At 51.1% G+C, this 17,819-nt stretch overlaps 1 protein-coding gene across 2 annotated transcripts in view; it reads left to right on the forward strand.

Annotated features, from left to right (window-relative positions):
• IQSEC3 (IQ motif and Sec7 domain ArfGEF 3) overlaps positions 1-17,819 on the forward strand; it is a gene marked incomplete at both ends in the record, with an annotated part of 91,354 nt that extends 73,535 nt beyond the window's left edge. Inside the window, 9 exons of one of the 2 annotated variants that reach the window (XM_080913662.1) lie at positions 2,061-2,183; positions 2,541-2,707; positions 5,709-5,848; positions 6,895-7,020; positions 9,479-9,578; positions 9,679-9,840; positions 12,078-12,170; positions 13,881-13,930; positions 17,358-17,819. In XM_080913662.1, the coding sequence (XP_080769788.1) occupies positions 2,061-2,183; positions 2,541-2,707; positions 5,709-5,848; positions 6,895-7,020; positions 9,479-9,578; positions 9,679-9,840; positions 12,078-12,170; positions 13,881-13,930; positions 17,358-17,819 (1,423 nt within the window). The remainder of the gene's footprint in view (positions 1-2,060; positions 2,184-2,540; positions 2,708-5,708; positions 5,849-6,894; positions 7,021-9,478; positions 9,579-9,678; positions 9,841-12,077; positions 12,171-13,880; positions 13,931-17,357) is intronic. The other variant, XM_080913663.1, reaches the window with a different exon arrangement.

Consider the following 17,819-nt stretch of genomic DNA (forward strand, 5'->3'; position numbering starts at 1 on the left):
TGTGTAGGAGACAAACCTGGCCCCTTTCTCTGTGGCTGTACCTGCAGGACTCATGCTACAAAGGCTCTGTCTCCTCCCATATCTGGCTTGGGTTCTGTGTCCAGATCACATGGGCTCTGTCTCTCCTCTGCCTCTGTGTCCCCTTGCTCGGGCTGTTTCCAGGATATCAGTTCTATAGGGTTCAATGGCTGGCTCCTGCCTGGGCTGAGCGATGGGCACCCACTGACCCCATGATGCTGTCTTGCAGCTCACACTGAGCTAAGGAGAGTTCAGTGCAGAAGCAAACACTCGGATTTCCACTGAGAAAGTAGAGTGGTCTCTACCTGGGCAGACTTGGAGACTCTGCCATCCAGGCAACCTTCTTCAGGCTTGGCAAGCCTCTTGCCTCCATGTGCTTCTTAATCAAACCACTAACCCACCCTGACAAGCTTGAGATGAGATGGAGAGGAGCCCAGCAAGCTCAGCCAAGAGTAGCTGTGGATTTACCCAGGGTGGGGAGAGGAAAAAAGAAGCATCCTAGTCCCTCCCAGCCCCCCCCATTCTTTGCAGTCTCTGGGTTTGACCTCTTTCCTTACTTCCACAGTGGGGTGACAGAGTCCACACACCTTTATACCCACATCATTGCTGTATGTCATCTTTGGTTTCTCCTGACAAATGGCAACAGAGTTGAGGGACTTTGGGTCTTCTGAGATCATGGAAGTGGATCCTGCTCAGAGCTTGTCTATACCTCAGCTGGCCGCTCTATAGCTGCCTGAGGAGTCCTTGTCGGGAGTGCTGAGTACTGAGTGACATGCTTGACTCACAGCTGGGAGTGGCCTTGAAGGACTTATGCCCACATCATTGTGTGATGCTGTCTGCCAGGAAAACCAAGCAGACAAGGGCAGGCTGTGACGGAGCCAATAGGGAGGTAACTAGGATGGCATGTGACAGAGATGACAGATGTCAGCTCTGGGAGCCTGTGGGCACGTGGCAGCCATATTGTGATTGCAGACATAGTCTCTCAGCAGGGAAGTCCAATGTTTGAAGTATGGTGTCTGCAACATGACCAAGCCTGGATTCCTGTCACCCCATGCAAGACCCTGGGAATAGAATACCCACAAAGAAACTGAGGCAGAAGGATGGGGGTTGATCAAACAGGGAGAATGCTCTACAGGCATTGTCCTTTCCAGGCAGCCTAAGAAAAGGGTGTGCTAGTTAAGGTTTGCATTGCTGTGAAGAAACACCGTGAGCAAGGCAACTCGTATAAGGACAACATTTAATTTGGGCTAGCTTACAGGTTCAGTTCATTATCATCAAGGCGGAAGCATGGCAGAGCCCAGGCAGCCATGGTGCAGGAGGAGCTGAGAGTTCAGCATCTTGTTCCAAAGGCAAACAGGAGGAAGCTCTCAGAGCACCACACCCACAGGGAGATGCTTCTTCCAACAAGGCCACGCCCACTCCAACAAGGTCTCACTTCCAAATAGTGCCACTCCCTGGGCCAAGCATATTTAAACCACTACAAAAGAGGTCCAGGAAAGACTCACCCAGTCAGAGACCTTGGTGTGGAGAAAGGGACTCCCCAACCATCTTAACAGGATATATGATTTAAAACATTTATCTCCACTCCATTTTTATTTTATTTTATTTTATTTTATTTGAGGTAGAATCATTATCATACCTAAGGGATCCTTCTGCTGTAACATTCTAAGTAGCTAGGACCATTAAGTGTGATCCACCATGCCTGGCTTGTTCCAGTTAGGAGTGTTTGTTAACCCCTTGATCCTCTGGGGTTCAGGGAGAACCTGGATCCAGAACAGAAAGGTCTGTGAGACAGATATGGCAGCCAATCGCTTGCCTCCTAGAGCTGCTGAATGGGGTGTGAGACAACAGAAGAAAGATGTCCACCAAGGTTATTCGGAGGAGACCCCAGACTCCAAGATTCCTTCTCCATTCCCTTCTGGCTAGAACCATACCAGGTCTCCTCATCCCTCCAGGGTGACGTCACCTCACTCTCCTACCCCAGTTCCAGAGGAGTTGACAGGGACTGACCTTACTCACCACCCCCTTCTGCTTGCCCTCAGCTGTGTGGTAGATGAAATGGACTTTTCCAACATGGAGCTGGATGAAGCCCTGAGGAAGTTTCAAGCGCACATCCGCGTGCAGGGGGAAGCCCAGAAGGTAGAGCGGCTCATAGAAGCTTTCAGGTGAGAACCCTTTCCCAGCTCCTCTCCCCATCCTCCAACCATCCCTGATTTCCTGGGAAATAGGAATACTGAAGAAAAGCTGCCATGATTCTGTGCACAGAGACACTACTCAGTGAAGCCCTTCTGGTACAGGCGGGAAGGTGGGCTGAATGGAACAGCGGAACAGAATCCTTTAGAGAATCCTCCAAGCTGGAAGCCACATGGGACCCTCCCAGTGGATGCCCCTTGCTTACCTACAAACAGATTTTACTAAGCACATGTGGGAGTGGGTATTGGAGGGTGGACAGCCTCCTTGATCCCCAAATCCCTCAAGAGCTGTGACAGGGGAACTCATGGTCCTAACCCCTCTCCCACCAGCCAGCGCTACTGCATGTGCAATCCTGAGGTGGTGCAGCAGTTCCACAACCCAGACACCATCTTCATCCTGGCTTTTGCCATCATCCTCCTCAACACCGACATGTACAGCCCCAACATCAAGCCTGACCGGAAGATGATGCTAGAAGATTTTATCCGAAACCTCCGAGGTGAGGAGACTGGACTGGGTAGGTGGGGTGCGGGTGCTGCACAGTTCAGCCCAGTCCTGTTCCTTTTAATCCTATGGCTATAGGCCCGAACTGCAGATGTCATTGTCCCTGAGGACCTAGTAATCCCTAGCAGACTGGGAAACTTGCCCACTTTCCAGCAAACTGAGTCTCCAGGTACCACAGCTTTCCTCAAAGCAACAGGACCCTATAGCAGTACCTTCTGCCTTTTGTGTACTGAGGACCATTCCCACTGGGTGACCTGGGGGTCATTGGTACTAGTCTAGTGTCTGAGTTGGACCAGTCCTTCTCACCTTGTGACTTCGGGGAAAAGGAATTGGGAGTAGAGCTTCCGGGTTCTGCGTTTCTTGGGTTCAGCCTTGCAGTTCCTTGAGAGCATCCGGCAGAGAAACCTTTCTAATCGATAACCTGCATCTCTCACAGGCACCAGATCAAACCTATCAGCATATGATGCATGTATCACTGGGAGCTCTGGGCATTAAAAAATTCAAGGTGCTGGGTGTGGTGCTATGCACCTGTAATCCTCGGCACATGGGAGGATAAAGCAGGAGAATTGCTACTTGTTAGAGGCCAGCCTGGGCTACAGAGTGAGTTTAATTAAGGCCAGCCTGGACTACACTATAATACCTGGTCTCCAAAAATTGAAACAACAACAACAAAACCAATCAAGTTATGTTTGTGTGTATTTAATAAAGTAAAATAATTCTACAAGGTTTACTACAGAAGAGCCCGCTCCCGTCACCTGCCATCCCCTCGAGCCTTACTTTCAATAGTTCTTGGTTACTTATTGACTTATTTTATTGTGCTAGGATAGAAGATGGGGTCTTCTGAATGCTAGACAAGCCCCCTTCAGCTGAGCTATATCCCCAGCCTGATGGCTATGTGTTTAGTGTTCCTTCAACATCAATAAACGCCATGGTGTGTCTTTCTTCAGAACCCTTGCTATAAACACAGACTATATAAGAAATATAAATACAACAGTTTGTATTCACGGACACCATGTGGTCACATTTGTGAATACAAACTGGCCATTTACATCGCCCCAGAACTTTCTCTCTCATCCCATCCCACCTGAGACACTGAGATGACCACCATTGTGCCTTCCAGTGCTGTCTGGTAGCCTTCTTGCTCCCCGAGGTATAGAAATGGACCCACACAGTACATATACTGTAATATTTGGGGTTATTTTTTACTTAATAAATTTTTATTTTAAGCATTGTTTAAATTTTCTAGCATGTAGAGGGTTTCTTTTTCTTTTCTTTTTTTTTTTTTTTTTTTCATCCACTTTCCTCAACCACCGCCACTAACAAACAGTTCAGGATAGGAACGCTTGAATACGCACAGCCCAAAGGGGTTTCACAGCATCATGGCTACAGTTTTCCATCTCCCTTAGACTGCTGTTTCCCTTTGTTTTCATTCTGGCTCCTGTGTTTCCACCACTAAAACATCTGTCAGACCCTGAGTGACAGACCCATCTGGGCTGCACCCTGGGTCTTTCTTCTCTTTGCCAGTGCCACCCTGCCATCCCCTGTGCTGCTTTTCTGGTCCCTGGACATCACAGCGTTTTCATTTTTTAGTTGTTTTCCAAACAAAGGACACACCAGAGACAAATCTGCCTTCTTCTGCCTTCACGTGTGATTGGGAGCTAACTGGAATAGAATGCAGACTGGAAATACATAGGTTAGATGTGAGCACCCCCCTGCTCTGCATTACCAGAGAAGTATTGGCTCTGCCATCCCAGTACCTGGCCTCTGGAAGGTTGTTTGTCCTCCATGTCTGAAAGCTTATAGGTTCTTCTGCTGTTTGTCTTTGTGTAGAGAGTTTTCACAATGATGTGCCTTTTTCAATCCACTGCTGTCTGAGGGTCAATCATTTTAGCCTAAAAACACATGTGCAGCTGTGTGAAGTTTTCTGATACATAGTTATCCTTCCATATCTCCAAGAAATTGTTTCCGGAACTCTGTTGGGTGCTCAGGTTCCATGCTCCTGTGCATACATGTACATGTGTGTGTGTGTGTGCACGCCTGCGCATGCATATGCATGTGTGTATAAATTCTAGTATAGATTCTTCACACACCCTCCTTTATACTCTGTCCTCTCTAGATGCGTTATAAAGCCCAATACCATGTAAATGTGTAAACAGTTTTTATACTATATTATTTAGGGAATAAAGACAAGAAAAACACATCTGTCCATGTTTGGGACAAATGCAGATCTTGGAATGCTTTTGATTGACAACTGATTGAAGAATAGCTATGGCTACAGAAGCCACCCAGTGCAGTGCACTGATCACGTGACTTCTCCATGTTCTCGCCGCTCTCTTAATTCTGTGTATAGCAGTTTTCTACACGGCCCTTTTCTTGACTTTCTGGAAGATGGTTCCTCAGGCTCACACTTCACATCTGCTTCCTGCTCCTCACTCCTAAGTCAGCCCACGTTTCAGTTCCATCCAGTAGCTTCTTTGCTCGCTAAAGGTTAGCAGTCTAAAGCATTGGGAAGCAGGACAGGGCAGGCTCTCCTTGCCTGTGCCACCTCCAAGCATTGGCCTCCTGTTTGCTTCCTGCTCAGCTCTTAAGCTCCCACTGAGGAAAGACTCCTAGCCCCCATTACACAAGCTACTTGGCACCATGTCCCCTGCTAAAGGCTCCAGGAAGACCCAGGGAGAAAAAGTCTCAAAAAGGCTGAGACAGATGATTTTTATGCTCATGGGGAGACACAGGATAAGGCCAAGACAATGGAAGAACAGAAGCAAAGATGTTAGCAGGAGCCTGGATCAAACAGGAAAGAGGCCTGGGAGCCAGGTGCAGAGGACATTAGCAGACATGGCTGAAAAGTGTATCTTTCCCTTGCTGACAGTGTGGAGTCAGTTGGTACAGGTCAGAGGCAAAACACAATCAAAGCCACCACCTCCCTAGTACCTCAATGTAGAGGGAAATGGTGTCCCTCTTGTCTGAAGCTCTTGATGACCCTTCCACGTTGGTAGGTGTGGATGACGGTGCTGACATCCCCAGAGAGTTGGTGGTGGGCATCTATGAAAGGATTCAGCAAAAGGAGCTCAGATCCAATGAGGACCATGTCACATATGTCACCAAGGTGGAGAAGTCCATCGTGGGCATGAAGACGGTAAGTGCCCACACAAAGCAGCACTCCCTGCAGCTCTTGACCTCTCTCCTGTGGTGAACTACTCAGCCAACCATCTTCCATTTCCTGTCCTGTCTTTTTCCCTGAAACTCCACCCCCTAATCTCTTCCTCACCTTTCGCAAAGCCATCTCTCTATTAGCTGTGGATTGAGCTTGTGCTGGGTGCCGGGCACTTTGTCCTTTTCCCTTTTGTGTCATTTCCTCATCCCTTTTGCCCATGCTGCTGTTACTAGGGCAAGATGTCAGAAGGGGCTGGCCAGTGAGCTAAGGTTGAAGCATGTGGACAGCCAGTCAGGAAAGTTTAGGATACCCTTCGTAAGAGGCAGTGGACAGCAGTCGTGCCTGCATGGTCCTGATGAGCAGACAGGCAGAAAATGAACTACGTAGACTGTAGCTTGTGGCGATCTGGGCCCAAGAAACATGTTCTAATGGGCAGTGAGTTGTAAGCTGGCATCCCCTATGGCTCTCCATGCTACTGGTACCTTACACTAAGTGCAGAAAAGTCAGGGACGCTTCATGACTTTCCCACTGGAGGAGTCTCTGAGCTCTCCTGTGAACTCCCTCCTCTGTGCAGGAAGGATATCACCGCAGAGCCTCTAAAGCTGAGGGCTCGGCGCTTGTCTGTTCTGCAAGCCAGTTGATATTTCAGCTGCTGGAATAGATCCCAGGGTCCTTCTAATCCCCTCTCCCTTACACACTTGCATTTAGGTGCACAGCGAAGAAATGGGTGAGGATTTCACGCATGCGTAGTCATGGGGAGGGAAAGGCTGGCGGTGGATTTTGAACATTCCAAAGGCTTATTTCGATTTCTGTTCTTTATCCTTCAATCTCATTACACAGGCGTAGTAAATCCTTTCTCTGAGTATGCTGCCCAGAGGCATCAGGAAGGGAATAGAGGCTCCCAGATGAGAGGTCATGGGTCAAGTGTTGAGCCTCCCATAGGAGCAGAGCCCATGCCCACTCCTTGGCTGGGAAGAGGGTCCTGGGGCTTCTGGGAGCCTCACTCCAGAGCTCTGTCTGGGTTCCAGGTGTTGTCCATGCCACACCGCCGCCTGGTTTGCTGTAGCCGGCTCTTCGAGGTGACCGATGTGAACAAGCTACAGAAACAAGCCGCACACCAGAGAGAAGTGTTCCTCTTCAATGATCTGCTGGTGGTGAGCAGCACAGGCCGGGCCAGGGCATAAGTGAAGCCAGTGCTGTCCCAAGTCCCTACCTACTGGGACTGGGCAGGGCAAGACTAAGTAGAGGGGGCACTGTGCAGGGTGGACCAAGACCACAGCTGTGGTTATGATATGCCGGCTCCTACATGATACACCAGGTCAATGTGAAAATAAACCAGACCCCAGACAACCTCTCTATGATACCAAAAACCTGGAGTGAGGCACACAGCATTGGCATCACAGTCCTGCCTGAGAGGTCATGAGAAGGACACTGTCACTAGGTCCAGGAAGAGGCTGAGTAGCATGTGTGTGTGTGATACATTTCTCTCGGAAAACAGGTGTCCCATCAGTAAATCAGTAATCCATCCCACCGTGCACGGATTTGTCCCAAGTGCTAAGAAGCAGGCAGGGGTGAATGGGCTCCACAGAGTTGTCCTCTTGAGCCTTCTCCGTAAGTGAATCACACGGAAACTTGTGCAGGATCCCACAAGGCACCTCTCCCTCTTCCCATCCTGCCAGTCTGGCCCAAGTCCTCCTTCTGTAACCAGAATACCAGAGCACCCTGGTGCCTGTCACTCAACATCTTAAAACTGTCTTCCATCCCCTCCCAGTCTGTTATATAGGTGGGGAGGGGACACAGCAGTGAGCCATTCTGGAGCTCAGCTTTGCCCCTCAGTCAGGCATTAATGTGGAGGATTTGTGATGTCCACACTCCTCTTGTTCCTACCCTTGCTCTCTTTCATTGCACATGGAAGTTTGGACTAGTACAATTATCGAAGCCCGGAGTCTGGTTAGTGATGCTAATTAGTGATAGTTAATACTGTTTGCATTAAGTAGCCCTTTATTCCTGCAGGACCACTGGGTCTAGGGGCAGGGGCTTAACTCAGAATAAGCAAATCATTGACAGTATGTGTGGACAGACAGTGATAGTGTATATTTATATATGTACTGGTTTCCCTTCTTCTTCTTCTTCTTCTTCTTCTTCTTCTTCTTCTTCTTCTTCTTCTTCTCCTTCTCCTTCTCCTTCTCCTTCTCCTTCTCCTTCCCCTTCCCCTTCCCCTTCCCCTTCCCCTTCCCCTTCCCCTTCCCCTTCCCCTTCCCCTTCCCCTTCCCCTTCCCCTTCCCCTTCCCCTTCCCCTTCCCCTTCCCCTTCCCCTTCCCCTTCCCCTTCCCCTTCCCCTTCCCCTTCCCCTTCCCCTTCCCCTTCCCCTTCTCCTTCTTCTTCTACTATAAGGAGTACAAATGGGTCTGTATTATACAGGATGTTAAAATGTTCCTCTCAGTTCCTCCTGTCTCCTATCACTTCCATGTAGCAGCGGTACCTTTCTGGAGCGCACAACAGGGCCTACCCTCTACCAGGCTCCAGTGGGATAAGAAAGAAGTCCCATCTTTGCCCCAGGATCCCCAACCCCAGAGGTCTCTGATCTCATTTTCTGCACGCTCCTGGACTGCTCTAACACCCCAGCCCCAGGAGCTGCCTCCCACTGTCCAGCCCTCTTTTCTGATTGCTCCCTCCCTTCCCTTCAAAAGCTTCTCTGGGTGTGGTGACCTCCCTCCCTCTCTTCAAGCAGGTCTGTAATTGAATGTGGCCTCCCCTGTGGCTCCTGCCCAAGCAAGGCAGTCTGCCCCAGCACTTCACATTTCTACTTTTATCTTACCTTCATCAAAACACGCCCAAGTTTCTGAAATTACCTCATTTGTGCCTTGCTTTGATTGTGCTGGGTGGGCAGCGGGGTTTGGATCTTAGCTATCTTCCTCCTCCATCACATGAGCCCCTCACAGTCGGAGTTCTCTCACACCTATCCCTCTGCATCCTCTGTGCCCAGCGCATAGAAGTACTAAATCAGATATAAGTTTACATATTGAGCAACCGATGAGACAATCTCTCATTTTAGGCAGAAACGATTTAAAAGAGAAGAAGAAGAAAAGGAAGGAAACCATATTGAATGGGAGGGGTGCTATGAAATCTATAAAATGGTGGTGGGACTGGGTGGCTGGGTTGCAGGGAAAACTGGGGCCTGCTTTTAGTTAGTGCGTTTAAATGGGACTTTGAAAGGAAGCCCTCTCTAAGGAGCATCTGGGTTAACTGAAATGAGGGGTGGAATCTGGCCATGCAGAAAGCTGCAAAGAGAGCTGCAGAAAAGGAATAGCTGCTGTAGGACTGAGCTGGGCTGCTTCAAGGAGGCCAGCATAAATCCAGCATGGGGCAGAGGTTAGATTTGGGAGGACTTACAGGACGAGGCTTCTAATGCAGAAGTACCGTGTTCCAATAGGTTTTAATCAGTGCGGGCTTTTGCGTACACACCCCCAGGTGGGGGGTTGTTCTGATGTGAATGGGTGTGTATCTTTATCTACTGACAATGTTCACAGTGTCTCTGGGTGTTGTTGCTTGTCTATGTGCACGCATATTTACAGGAGCCCACTCATCTGTCTCTGTCCCTCCCCTGGGCAGATTCTCAAGCTGTGCCCAAAGAAGAAGAGCTCCTTCACATACACCTTCTGCAAGGCAGTCGGCCTGTTAGGCATGCGCTTTCACCTCTTTGAGAATGAATGTGAGTCCTGGGGCCTGGGAGATGGGAGCTTTCCCCGCACCTAGCTGCCCGAGCCTTCCTGCTGCAGGGAGCTCACTGGTGGGGTATCCCTGGCTTCCAGATTACTCCCATGGTATTACCCTGGCAACCCCACTCTCGGGCTCTGAGAAGAAGCAGGTGTTGCACTTCTGCGCCCTGGGCTCCGACGAGATGCAGAAGTTTGTGGAAGACCTGAAGGAGTCCATTGCTGAGGTGACGGAGCTGGAACAGATTCGGATAGAATGTAAGGATGGGCCCCGGTCCCCAAGGCAAGGAGATGGGGTTCTCAAAGTCAGAGGCAGCCTGAAAACACCTACCTCTGCCTCCTGGGGACTGTCGTGTTCGTACTGTCCCAACACCAGCCCTACTCCCTTCCCCTGAGCTCCTAGGCCCACTGCAACATCCCATCCCAATGTGGGGTTGCTTCACAACTGAAGTGACCCCCCCCACCTCCCAGAGTACACACAGATGTATGCACCCCTGCTAGCTGCATGGGGTTTACTGGGCTTTTCTCACCTAGAACACTTCAGTGTTGGCCAAGACAGCCAAGGAATCTGATCCAGGCAGAACAGATCCAGTTCCAGGAGTGAGATGCTTCAGATAGATCCTGATTATATTCCAAGTAGCCTACAAGGGAGCTCTTTTGTCCCCTTTGAGGAATGAGGCTCAGGGACAGCAACCATTGCTAGCACATAAGCAGAAGTATCTACAGTTGAGAAAGGCACTTAGCCCATGGTCTTTCTGCTACAGGACTGACATAAGAGCTTATGTGTATGATCTCCTAAGGAAACACTCAAAATTGGTCTAAAAATGAAACCCACCAGGATGGAGTTGCTACTTGGGGCAGGGTTGTGCACTGAGTGCATGCTGGCTTTGTAAGGCATTGGTTTTCTTAGACTCAGAGGGATCACAAACAAACTTCTTTCAAGGGTTGGACTAGTTAAATACAGGACCCAGTTTGGCTATTCATTCTTGAACATTCTTAAAAGTATGTCTTGAATTGGATTTACTTTCCTCCTGGTCAAAACGTCACAAATGGTTCCAAACTGCTTCGGGAATCGTTACCTACCTGGCCTCAGGTCGACTGAGGGAAGCACTTTTCTTCTAGCCTGGCAGCAGCTCAGGAGTCCACACTCAGAGCAGCAGAAGGGTGGATCCAGTCAGAATCCACTGTAGCCAGGGGTGGGTGAGAAAACAGCCTCTAAAGATGACCAGGGGACAAGAAATCCAGACGCAGCATATGCAGAGGGCTGGCCTTTTGTCTTCAGACCAAGGAAAGTTGCGTGACCACGTATGACAGAAAAGAGCTAGCCATGGAGGAAGGCAGGAGAGAAAATAGTAAGGAGGCAAATGGGAGCCACAGGAACTGCCGTTTGAGTACCTGCTACGTGCCTGGCACTGGGCAGGCGGCAGGACCCATGATTTAATTCCTACAACTTCCCATGCGTGCATACTGTTCTCTTCCCAGTACAAGCAAGGAAACTGAGGCCAACAGAGCTGAAAAGGGGAGTCCAAGTCCTCACAGTGAGTGACAGTGAGAATCACACACGAATTCCCCCAAAGCCAGGAGGGCCCTCTGAGAATCAGCAAGCACCTAACCCTGAGACGAGCCATACTACACACATGTGGCGGCTGGTGTGGTTCCAGCAACACAGGCAAACTGCTGGTGTGGACACTTCCTGCTTGCTCGGTGTCCCTGGATTCTAAACATCCAGAGAAACAGTAAAGGAGACCCAAGTGGATAGCTTTAATAAAGGAAACTTGAATCATGTCCCATGGAACCAAGAAGCTGAGAGAACACATTAATAATACCTGCCAAATCAACATGGATGGCAGCTAGCCTTTCTCTAGCGCCATTGGGAGAATAAACTGGATAGTCACTAGTGCAGAGAGGCTCTAGTGGAGGGGCAACTGGGATGTGTATCCCAGCCACACAGGTTATGGAATCTCCCCCTTGGGAAAGCACTGAGCAACATTCTGCAGGAAACTCAGCCGCTGTGGGGTGGGGCAGCCATCCTGCTACTTGCATGTGGACAGACCAGATGTTACCAGCTGTGTCTAGGGACTATGCTACATTGTCTTGCACAGCGTCCTATGCATGGAACACTTGTCCAAGTAAGGACTCGCTCTGTGTTTTACCTCAGGAAATCTTCCGAATGACATGGGGCAGTGAGCCCATCTGTCTCCTCAAGAGAGGAGCAAAGAGGCTAAGGAACCTGCCTAAGAACCAACAGTAGGGGTGCCAATCCCAGCAGTCCACCTCCTGCCCCACACCAGTCTCTCGTGACCCCTCTGAATCTCTCCATCATCATCAGGCACAGACAGAGCTGTCAGAGAGGTTTAACTGGTTCTCAGTGTTCTGGTGCAAGAACAGAGTGAAGGGCCCTCCTATCCAACCTCCTCCTGCTCTCCCCGCATCCCCTTGCACCCCAGAGCTGGAGGTGTGAGTGCTGCCTCTGTTCATGTTTCTTCCTTCCTTAGGGGAACTGGAGAAGCAGCAGGGAACAAAGACGCTCTCTGTAAGGTCTGCTGGAGCCCAGGGGGACCCACAGTCGAAGCAAGGATCACCCACAGGTGAGACTGGGCTCTTCCTTTACCACGACCCCCACCGTGCAGAGGTCACCACAGCCCTGTGCCTGACTCTGGGGGCTTTGGGTAGGGCCACGCTGTTTTTCCAGCCTTTTCTTTCCATGGGGAAGTTCCAGACTTGTGTCCTTGACCTTTAGTCCTTAGCTCCGTGTGGAAAAAAGTGACAGAGAAATGTATCCGCTTTGCAAACTGTCCCGAAGTCACTACTTGCCCCTGGAGTCAGGCCAAGAGCCTGGCTTCAATCCAGATGAGCCTCAAACTCTATTTAAGTGATTTCTTCAGATTAAATTTCCCCTCTATCTAAGTGGAGCCAGAGAGAGCTTAGGCTTTAGTATTCCGTTAGCTCAGCCCTTGAAGCCTGATTACCCCTGCCTGACTCTATCCTTTCTGCCAGCTACCTCTCTCAGACTTGCCCACTGGTAGAGAGCATGGGAGGTGGGCTCTGCACCCCCTTCATAGCTCCTGAATATGGAGGCATTAGAAGAGAAACGGGAAATGTTTAGAAAACCCACACACAGCTCACGCATTAGCCTAGACATTCCGTCTGGCAGCCCACACTAAGAGGTTGTAGTGTCAGAACTGCGAGCATCCACGGGCACAGGACAGCTGCTTGGGCTAAGAACACAGTGGACTCCTACAGTCCCAAGCCCTCCATACCTCTCCAGCTGGTCCCAGTGCCAGATTAGGAATAGATAGTGTCCCGGGGACTCATTGCAGCAGCTAAGGAATGGCATTTCTTTTCCCAGCAAGGCTTTGGGCTCTCTGTGCTGTGGAAAACATCTCTCTGAGATGCCATCTATCTGCATCCTATGTCACCATAACCAAATGCCACCCACCTAAACCAATAGCCCCCTTCTCTTTCTAAGGGCCCAGGATATGGGTCACTGCTCACTTTCAGGGTTGCCAGGACTTTGCCATCTGTTCTCAGCTGACATTACTCCTCCCGCTTCTCTTGCGGGAGCTGCAAACCTGTCAGATCTGGATGTGTTGCCCGTGGTGTCCTTGACTGTGCGGTTTCCTTTGCACTTTGGGAAACAGAGTGCTGAAACCTGCCATCCTGGGGATGGGGGGCAAGAAACTCAAGGAGCCCAGGTTCAGAAGACCGTAGCCAGGAAATGTCATCAAGCCATTCCTAGGGGTGCACAGGGTCCCTGAGGCATTTCCAGTAACAAGAAGATATAGGCCTAGTCACAGGCTGCTCTGTGGACAGCAAGCACTATGGTGAATGTGCCATGGGCCTTTAGACCCTCAAAACTCCACAGTGCTAGTAAGCCACATTGACAATAGCAAATGACAGCCAGCCCCTCCTCCAACGAACCCATGAGGAAAAGAAGTAGATTTATGTGGTGCCTACAAATCAGTGCCCCCTCAAAAGCTAGATTTCCAAGATCATGCGGGCAAGGATTTGACTGGGAGAAAAATGACTCCCCAGTACAAATGTCAGAAAGAATTCCAGAGGCCTCCTAGTCTGTGGAGGCCCAGAGAGGTACAGCACCTTACTCAAAATCACACAGCTCCGAGGTGGCCTGGTGGGGCTCCTGGCATAGCAGGAAGGTCCCCTCGGAGTGTGTGACATACCTACTGTCTTACTACCCATGCCTGCCAGAGGGCAGAGATGATGGATGGGGAGGAAAAGGGGCCGGGACTCCAGGCAGGACCAGTGGAGAATGAATCCTGTGCTGTTTGCATTCAAAGCCAAGAGGGAAGCGATGGCAGGAGAGAGAGCAGCGGAGAGCTCGGGGGAGGTAAGTGGAGGCCTGGTGGCATCCAGGTGAGTGACCCTGTGACCACCCTGTCCCTCTTCTCACGTCTCTGTTGTTTCTCTTCTCAGGTATTAATCAATGCCTCCCCAGCCCGACTCACCATTTTACCAATTTCAAGAGATACAATTAAAAGTTACCGCTAGCATGGGTAACACCATTCTCCCAGCGCCTAGTTAAGCCGCAAGCACTGCCAAACTGCTCCCCAGCCAGCCGACCCAGCCCACTGCCCTCCAGGGCCAAGCTCCCAGCCCATCCCGGGGAGATAAACCCACAAACACTAGTGGCCCTCCCTTCCACGCTCTTTGCACACCCACTGCCCTCCCTCAACACATTGCTCACTATCCCCCAAAATATGTGCTGTGTCAGAGACTCAGTGGTCCCTTTTTAGGTCCTCCCAAAGTCATCCCCCAAGCCAAGTTCTCCATGATCACTCCTAGGGATATCCGGATAGCTCCTGGGGAAACTGGAGGGCTGGGGTTGAGACCGTAAGGAGGAATTTCTCCCTGGGACAACTAGTCTCTGGAGAGGTGGCTATGGGGTGGGGTGAGTACAGGACAAAAGGAGGCCAAGCAGGGTTCGGGTACCTCAGAGATTTTCCTAGGGGAGAGAATGACATCTCCAAGACACAAAGGAAAGGAGCCTAGAAGTAACAGCTGGACCCTGCCTGCCAGCCCCAAGGCAGCCCCTAGAGGCAACATACACTGCCTCCCATATAGATCGTCTCCTTGGCTGCCAGGCCTTGAGGGCCACCAGCTGCTTATAGACAGTCCTCTCCCATGCCCACCAGCAGGAGGGCTCCCCTAGATGTAAGGGAGATGCCCACCCAGCAGCCTGCCAAGCCCTGGGGAACCACAGGATACCTGGGAGTTCAGTTTCTCTCTGTCCCTGCACCCTCCCCCCCACGTGTTTCTGGAGGAGGCACCTTTACCCGGAGGAGCTTCCCGCCCCAGCAGCTGAACAGCCCCCAGGGTGGGTATTCCATCCCCTGCCCTGCGCCCGCATCTTCCCGCAGCTGCCCATTCTCAGCCTTGCAGATAACCCTAGTCACCAGCCCTCCAGTTCGTCCTCTTGGGGCTACCCAGGGAGAACCAGCCATATGGTGCCCCTCTTCCCTCCTAGCTGCCCAAAGGGGCCACATGGCTATCTGCAAGGCTGCCTTGCCCCTCCAGCTAGCTCCAGGGATCCTGCCAGCCTCTGCTTTCCTAAACAGAGGGCAATCTGGCCACCCCCATGGCCTCTCAGCTTGGCCCTAGTTCCCTCTCCTCTGGCATTGCTTGGCCAAGCCCCTATGGCAGGCGCTCCTCCATCTTCTCTGAGCTATCGTGACTGCTACTCATGTTCATCCCCCATCTCCTCTCTCTCTGTCTCTCTCTCTGAGGCTTTTCACTTACTGAGTCTTAAAGGATCTGAGTTGGTATGGGGCTGTCATGCAGATGAAGGGAAATGGAAATTGTGTGCAGGCTGGGTTGTGGGCCACATGGATGAGATGAGGAAGAAGGAAGGCTCACTGGCCCTGGGCTGGGTAGCCCAGCATTGGTGTCAGGCACAAGGATACTGTGAGATAGGGGTGGGGAAGCAAAGGGGATGAGCCTAGTCAGGTGGTGTCTGGCCATTTTTCCTGGCAACTTATTCAGAATCCTAGTAGATACGAGATTAGCCCGTGCCCTGAGTTAACAGTGGTGACATGCTATTCTGCTTACGATATTACCCCAAGAGGACAGAGATGCTGGCCATTCCCTCTGATGGCTGTGTGTCTCAACAGCCAAGAACTCTGAACACCTCACCTAGGATGATTTAGCCTGGGGAATGCTGCCCAGGAAGAGGGAGAAGATAGAGAAGAAAGCCTTGTAACTGTCTGATTTTGGAGCTGGGCCTTAAGGATCTTAGTGACAACTTAGGGAGCCTTATGGGAGACTGCACAAGTCTAGGAAAGGAAGGGGGGTCTCTGAAATTACACTTTTAGACAGTAAACAGGACTGGTAAATGCTGCTCTGGGGCTCTGAGAGAGTGTGAGCTGTTTTGGTCCAGGCATAAAATAAGGACTTCTCCCCTGCAGCTCTAGAATGCCCCTCTGTGCCCGAGAAGTTGGCCTTGCAAGGTGGTACCTGAGGACAGACAGGTCTAGGAAAAAGCACCTCCATAGAGAACGGTCCCAGCCACCCCTGGAAGGCCCATGTGTTTGGAGAAGATGGTGGCATCTCACAGCTAGCTACCAGCTAGGGAGATGAAGGATGGGAATGAAGAATTCTATCATTCTCATCCCCTTGGGTCCATTTCTTCTACCTCTTCTGCTAGCAAGAGGGCACTGGTTGTGTTCATACTCCTAGAACTACATAATGGGTCTCAGATGCAGGTTAAAGAGGGACAGACTGTTGTGGGTTAAGGACTTTATTAGAAAAGTTATTAACATCCTGGACAGAGGCAAACAGGCAGACAAGAATGTGGCATGGCTCTAAGGAGAGGCCCCAGCCCCAGAGACAGACCATAAATGGGGGTCTACAGAGAGGAATCAGGGTCCACATGGTAGAAGGGTCTTCCTAGAAGTGTCTGAAGAAGCATGAGCCTGCCACCAGGCTCTCTGATTCACAGGCAGGAGTCAAGAATGTGTGACCACACCAATACCCACCCTGATGTTAATGCACGTCTCTGGGTGAGAAGCCCTGACACCTGGAAGCCTGTTAGCTCAGAGGCAATGTCCAAGGCTCAGAGGCAACGCCCCGAGGAGGCACATCTCGGTGTCTGCTGCTGGAGTAGTTATAGCCTGGGCAGCAATTCCAACGTTACATTCTTAGGATAAGTCTGCCCTGGGCCCCTGTTCCTGACCCATACAATGGACCAAAATAGGAGGTTTCCATCTCTCAGCTTGACTGAGACAGGAAAGTCATGGGGGCTTGACCCTGCCCTTGACTATCTCAGCATCTCTCAACTACAAAGGCCATGGCTTCAGGGACTTTAGGACAGAGCAAGTTAGGTTCACAGGACCCCTTGAAGGTTCCCTGGCATTCTGGGTTCAAGCACCTTAATGCTAGTAATGAGGCTTCCTCCTTAATCACACCCTGGGCCACAAGGGGAATAGCCCCGCTTCTCAAGCTCAGTGGGGAGAGTGTAAATAGGAAAAACTTTACTCTGCAGAATCATCTCCCAGGAGATGAAACTGGGGTATGGAGAACCATGATGGTGGTTGGTATTCTCCACGCTACCACAAAAGGGTAGCTTGAGAAGCCATTCCCCCGTGGGTAGAGAGACCAGCATGGGGTCTGGGACGGGTGTCAAAGCCGGGGAGAAAAGCATCCTAGGGGCAGCAGGCAGGAGAGGTCTGAAGGGAGGCTCTGGGAGGCTTGGGTGGCCAGTCCCAGCAGCTGGGAATTAGTGGTAACATTTCATGCTTCTCTGGCTGTTTCTAAACTAGGTGTCAATTCACAACAGGCTTCAAAAGTCCCAGCACAGCCCCAAGTTGGGGGCCGAGAGGGGAGCACCAGCACCATCACCACCGGCATCACCACCACCTCCGTCGCCAGACCCACAGCCTAGCCCCCTGAGGGAGCAGCCCCTGCCGCTGCCACTGCCACCACCCACACCCCCAGGCACCCTAGTGCAGTGCCAGCAAATTGTCAAGGTCATTGTCCTGGATAAACCCTGCTTGGCCCGCATGGAGCCCCTGCTGAGCCAGGCTCTATCCTGCTATGCCTCATCCTCCTCAGACTCCTGCGGCTCCACACCCTTGCGTGGTCCAGGCTCCCCAGTTAAGGTCATCCACCAGCCTCCACTGCCCCCACCCCCACCCCCATACAACCACCCTCATCAGTTCTGTCCGCCAGGTTCCCTGCTGCTCCGGCGCCGCTATTCTAGTGGCTCAAGGAGCCTGGTGTAG

This window comes from Micromys minutus (genome assembly GCF_963924665.1).
Source record: "Micromys minutus genome assembly, chromosome: 3".
Taxonomy (NCBI): domain Eukaryota; kingdom Metazoa; phylum Chordata; class Mammalia; order Rodentia; family Muridae; genus Micromys; species Micromys minutus.